This window comes from Apteryx rowi, unplaced genomic scaffold, assembly GCF_003343035.1.
Source record: "Apteryx rowi isolate R43461 unplaced genomic scaffold, aptRow1 scaffold_379, whole genome shotgun sequence".
NCBI classification, from domain to species: domain Eukaryota; kingdom Metazoa; phylum Chordata; class Aves; order Apterygiformes; family Apterygidae; genus Apteryx; species Apteryx rowi.
Window position 1 is genome coordinate 417,966 of NW_020450296.1, and position 5,839 is coordinate 423,804.

General features: G+C 66.6%; 1 protein-coding gene across 3 annotated transcripts in view; it reads left to right on the forward strand.

The window, feature by feature from the left end:
* The window catches only part of LOC112970002 (dnaJ homolog subfamily A member 1-like), a 6,370-nt gene extending 531 nt beyond the window's left edge, over positions 1-5,839 (forward strand). The window contains exons 1-8 of one of the 3 annotated variants that reach the window (XM_026073875.1): positions 18-471; positions 1,051-1,201; positions 1,287-1,485; positions 2,541-2,645; positions 2,789-3,016; positions 3,146-3,376; positions 3,815-3,915; positions 4,010-5,839. In XM_026073875.1, coding sequence (XP_025929660.1) covers positions 1,070-1,201; positions 1,287-1,485; positions 2,541-2,645; positions 2,789-3,016; positions 3,146-3,376; positions 3,815-3,915; positions 4,010-4,237 — 1,224 coding nt within the window. In that variant the 5' untranslated portion in view covers positions 18-471; positions 1,051-1,069 and the 3' untranslated portion in view covers positions 4,238-5,839. The other 2 variants (XM_026073874.1, XM_026073876.1) reach the window with 2 other exon arrangements.

Sequence of the window (5,839 nt, forward strand, 5' to 3'; positions counted from 1 at the left end):
CCTGTGCGGGGGGGAGGGGGGGGAAGGGGGGGCAGGATCTGCCCCCACCTCCTCCCGGACGCCTGGGCCCCGCTCACCCCCAGAGCCCCAAGGGGCCGCTGTCCCCTTGCTCGGACGCCTGGGTCCATCCCCCCCCCCAACTCAGCTTTTTTGGGGGGGGGGGACACGACCCCTCCCCCGGGCCCTGCTTGCCCTGACCCCCCTCCCCAGGGGTCCCCCCGGCCCATGAGGGAGGTGGGGCGCTGTTTGGGGGTGTCCAAGGCTTTGGGGGTGCCCCCGGCGCCCACGGGGGACGGTGACAAGCTCACGGACACCCCACGAGGCCTCCCTGGATGGGGCACAGCAGGGACGCGAGCCCCCAGGTTCGGAGGCAGCATGGCCCACGGAGCTGTCGGAGCCGGGACGGATCCAGAGCCTTGGCCGGAGGGAGCCAGCGCCGAGCCCCTGGCTCCTGTTATTCAATCCCGCTYGGTAACGCTGCCACGGGGCCCGGGCCGCTCCGTGCCTTGGCCACGGCCGTCAGCTGACAGTTGTCAAGCCAGAGCCGCTTATTTACTGCCAGCCCGGAGAGGCCCGGCGGTGCCGGCAGGAAGCGAGCAAGGGGGGCGGCCTGGGAGGACGGAGGAAGCCGAGCGCTTCCCCGCGTCCCCTCCTAGCACCTTCGGCACCCACGGCCCCTAAGTCGCGAGATAAACACGTCCACACCCTGCGCGGGGTTTATCTGCTCCTGGCACGTTGCTTCCTGCGCCGGGGTGGGGGGGAAAGCGGCTCGGCAACAGCGCCGAGGAGCCGCAGTCGCCAGCCCCGAGTCAGGCCCGGGCCCCGGCTCGAAGCGCTTCGCCCCGGAGGATGCTGTTGCTTTATAAAATGGGGAAACGGAGGCAGGGTTGGGCAGGCGGGGGCGCGGGGTAACTCAGCAGGGCGGCCGCAGACCCAGCGGCGAGAGCGGAGATAAAAACCCTTCCGCTTCGATCGGGTTTTCGAGGTAGAGGCAGCCGCAGACGGGGCAAAGGCGGAAGCCGGCATCCCGGGGCTTTTTCCCCCTCCCAGCACATTGGCAGCGAGGAAGATGGTGAAGGAAACCGGGTACTACGACCTGCTGGGCGTCAGGCCGGGGGCCACCTTGGACGAGATCAAGCGGGCGTATCGGCGCCTGGCGCTCCGATACCACCCCGACAAGAACCCCAGCGAGGGCGAGCGGGTAGGTACCGCGGCACCGGCGCCCACCCTGGCTCGCCTGGCCCCGCTCACCCTCCTCCTCCTCCTCCTCCTCTTCTCCTCCCCAGTTCAAGCAGATCTCCCAAGCCTACGAGGTGCTGTCGGACTCCCACAAACGGGCGCTGTACGACCGCGGCGGGGAGCAGGCCATGAAGGAAGGCGGCCTGGGGAACCGAGGAGGGGGCGGCGGATTCGGCTCGCCCATGGACATCTTCGACCTCTTCTTCGGCGGCGGGGTGCGGATGCGCGGCCGAGGCGACAGACGAGGTACCTGCCCGCCGCGGGCGCCAAGGACCCTGGGTGCTGCCTGCTGGCGCCGGGGCGACAGCGAGAGCGGAGACGGGACGGGATCGGCTCGCCGCGCGCAGCGGCGTCGGGGGCAGCAGGATCCGGTTGGTGGCCCRCGGGCCGCCTCCGTCCCGCAGCGCGCAGCCTGGCGCGGTTCTTCGTCATCCTCTCCATTACTTTCTCCATCTGCCCCTCTTCAAAGGGCCTGTCCCTGTCCCAGCCTCCCCCCCGCCAGGGCCGGCGGTGACTCAGTGCTGCGCTGCCCTCGGCTCCCCGCGAGCCCCGGGGGAGGCTGGGGCAAGACGCAGGGCGTGCAAGGCTGCACCCGCGACTGTGCAGATGCTTTTGGCCTGGGTCATGGGAGAGGTTGGCCAGGTGACTCTGCCGCGGTTGTTGTTGCTGAAGTGGTTTGATTTAATAGCRGGGTAATTAGGGAGCAAACGAGAGCGTCCCAGCGACTCCAGATAAAGTCTCTGGAGCTGGGTCGAGGCGATAAGCCGTCCCGGCCCTGCCGAAAGCTGGGAAGGGCACGCGGCTCTCACAGAGGGCTGAGTGGATGGGCCCCGGGGGAAGGAGCCATTCCCGACCCACGCTGGGGACCTGAGGCTGTCCCAAGCCCTGGGGAAGCCAGCAGGATCCAGGCTTGGGAGACGCCGGCAGCTCCCTGCCAGAGGGCTCTTCCAAGCTCAGCTTAAAATCATCTCTGTTCCTCCTGCTGTCCCCGTCCCTAGGATTAAGCAGTGCCGGCTCCAGAGGGAAGCTGTCCAGTCAGCACTCCCAAGGGAGAATTATGGACACGGAGCCCGGCTGGGCTGCGCTTGGTGGCCCAGTGTAGCCCAGGGGCCTTCGCTGGGAGGGGAGAGTAGCGGCCAAAGACGCAGCCTTGTAATCAGGCGAATCCGCTGCGTGACAGCCGCAGAGCCACCGCGTTCCTCCCAGGAGCCAGTCGCGGCCGAGRCAGCGACGGCACGGGGCGCTCGGGAGGGTCGCGCGCGACGGGGTGCTGAGCTGGGCTCTCCCTTCCGTCCGGCCAGGGAAAACTGTGGTGCACCAGCTCTCCGTGTCGCTGGAGGACCTCTACAATGGCACCACCCGGAAGCTGTCCTTGCAGAAGAACATCATCTGCAGGAAGTGTGGAGGTGAGGCCCGGCCTCGTGCCGGAGGGACCGGGCAGCAGGACGCCTGGGATCCTGTCCCAGCGCAGGGAAGGGAGCTGGGATCAAAGCCGTGTTCCCCTCGTGCATCCCGGGCACTCATCTCCTCTGCCACCCCTCGCCCGCAGGCTGCGGGGTCCGGGAGGGTGCTCATAGGAGATGTCCCAAGTGCCACGGCTCGGGCATGGAAGTCCGCATCCATCAGCTGGGGCCCAGCATGATCCAGCAGATCCAGACGGTGTGCTCCCAGTGCCAGGGCCAGGGCGAGTGGATCCGGCCCCGGGACTGCTGCCTCACCTGCAACGGCCGCAAGGTCGTCCGAGAGAAGAAGATCCTCAGCGTCCACCTGGACAAAGGTGAGACGGGGTCGCCCCGGTGGGCTGGCGGCCAGCGTTTGCCTCCGAAACAGCCGCCACGCGCTGCCCCAGAGCCGGCGGTCCTGGGAGGCAGCCCCAGGCCCTGAGCTCTCCCCGGGCATCCCGCAGGTATGAAGGACGGGCAGAAGATCACGTTCCACGAGGAAGGGGACCAAGTACCCGGCCTGGAGCCCGGGGACATCATCATCGTCTTGGACCAGAAGGAGCACCCTGTTTTCCGGCGCAGCGGCGACGACCTCATCGTCAAGAGGGAGATCAGCCTGGCGGACGCCCTGTGCGGCTGCCGGCAGGTCATCCGCACCCTGGACAACAGGACCCTGCTCATCGCCTCGCAGCCAGGTGGGACGGCAGCCGCCGGGACGCCTGGGCCCCTCGTGCTGGGCAGGGAGGTCTGGGGAACCGGGTTCTGGCGCTGAACCTAGGAAGGAAGCAGGAGCGTGGTTAGAGAGCTGGGGAGGTTGGGCAGAGAAATCCCGACGGTCCTGATGCCGGGAGCGATGCAGGCCTAGCGGTTAGAGCTGTGGTGCGCAGAACTCCTGGGTCTTGCTCCCAGCTGCATCCTTGCTCTGCGGGTATGTGACTCTTCCTCCCTTTTTGATSCAGATCTGGCCTCCACAAATTGGGGTGGGTTACGGGCAACGTCCCAGGTTACGCTCCGATGCCCCTGGGCTTGCTGCCGTGGAGGCAGCGCCAGCAAGGAGCCGGGGTGATGCCAAGAGGCCCTGGGCCAGGGCAAAATCTTGCAGAGCGAGATCATGCTAAAACCTCCCATCTCAGGTGACGTCATCCGACCTGGGGACCTGAAGTGTGTCCCCAACGAGGGCATGCCCGTCTTCAGGAGCCCCTTCCAAAAGGGCAAACTCATCCTGCAATTCCAGGTAAGGAGCCTGCGGCTCCGGTGTCCAACCRCCAGCTGATCCTTGTCCCAGCATGCCCCATCCCACGCCTCCGTCTCTTCTCTCTGGTTCCCAGGTGAAGTTCCCCGAGCCTGGCTGGCTCCCCACCGAGCGGCTCCGCCAGCTCCAGGCCTTCTTCCCACCCCAGGAGGAGGTGATGGCCACGGAGGACACGGAGGAGGTCGAGCTCAGCGACTACACGTCCCATGGCGGGTCAGGCCGGCGGCCCTACGCCGGCGAAGCGTACCACGAAGACGACTTTGAGGACGGCGCGCGCCARCACGTCCAGTGCCAGACCTCGTAGCCGGGGGCCCGCAGCCCCCGCGGGTGGCAGCCGGGCTTCTCCCGCGCAGGGGCGGGGGAGCGGGGTAGCTCAGCGGGGAAGGGGGCTCGCAGAGCCGTGAAGTTCAGGGATGTACATAGGTCACCTTTCCGACAGCACTTAGCCTCCCCCGTGCCCCCGAGGAGCCGGGAATGGTGCTGCCTCCGGGTTCGGCATGTCCTCTCCCTCCGGAGGGGTCCCGCTCTGGGGCCGGGGGAGCGCAGGCAGGGCTTGGTGGGGTCAGGACGCAGCTTGCATAGATGGGTCCGGTTGCGGTTAGGCGAAGCGGTGGCTAATTCCTGCCTATCCATGCTGGAAGAGGGGCTCAGCGCCGCTCATCACCAGGCTCTGGGAGTGTCCGCACCTTTCCCACCTGCTCCGGCCCCCACCATTCCCTGGCAAAGATGCTGCGGTGCCCCCAGGAAGATTTCACCGTGCGTTCCCGCGCAGGCGGGTGCTCTTTGCCTTGGGTGGGGTGGGGGGGACAGGGACAGGCCCCTTTTACCTGCTCTCGAATGGGGGAAATTCCCGCACGGGCTCCGGTTGGTGACGTGAGGCCCCGGTTGTCGGTGCTGGCAGGGACAGGAGGGAGCTGGCAGTGCTGGTGCTGAACTTGGGCAAGGCTCTGCTGCCCGTCGCATCTCCAGACACAGCCCTCTTCCCTGGCTCTGTGGCACTTCCTGGCATCCCAGCCGGGTGCACGTCTGCTCCGAAAGGGCCGTGGCGCTCGCCGAAGGTGCCTGAAACGCCAGCCCTCCCTGTGGGCCGGGAGCCATGTGAGCGGAGGCAGTGGGTTAGCGGCTGGGTGCAGCTGGCATTTACAGCCGGAGCCGGGCGCGTGTCACGTGCCGCGCTGGGACTGATGACAAAGCCGGGCCTTGCCGCGTGCCTCAGTTTCCCCATCAGCAAGCGCCGAGGCCCTTCGCCTCCCTGCGGAAAGCAGCCGCCTCGATGCCGGGAGGGAAGAGCCGCGCAGCCGCCACGGCACGGGGCAGCTCGTACCCGGCTCTCTTGGCACCTCCGGCCGTGAACGGTGCTGCTCCGGCTGCAGTTTCTCGCCTCTTCCCACGAGGTGACTGCTGGCAGAGCCGGCTGCGCCGGATGGTGCCCAGAAGCAGGGGTGAGGGGCTGGTGTGGAGCAGGCACTTGCAGCTGGAAGATGAAGCCGGTTTGGGGGAACACCAGAAACTTGCCGTCCACCTCTGCCCTCCCCTTCGGCTCCAGCACGAGGGTGGCAGGGGAGAAGCCGGTGCTGTCGGCGTCCGCGGCTCCGTCGGGTGCTGCTCCGCCTGCGGATACAGGGTACGGACACCTCGAGGGCCTGACTTGCGGCCCGGTGCCGGGCCTGTCTGTCTAACTTGCTTTGTCCGTTTGCTTTCCTTGCTGAAGCCTAGGATAGGCCCTGGGGAGCGGAGGGGAATTTTCCTTTCTCTTTGCACAGAACAGAAGGGGGTGGGGGGGAAAGACCCGTCCCTATAATTTATTTTTGGAAGAATTTTAAATCTCTCCTTTTTTTTTTTTTTTTTTTTTTTTTTCTGGAGACTTTGTATATGTGACATTAAAAGCGATCCCGAGTCCGAGTCA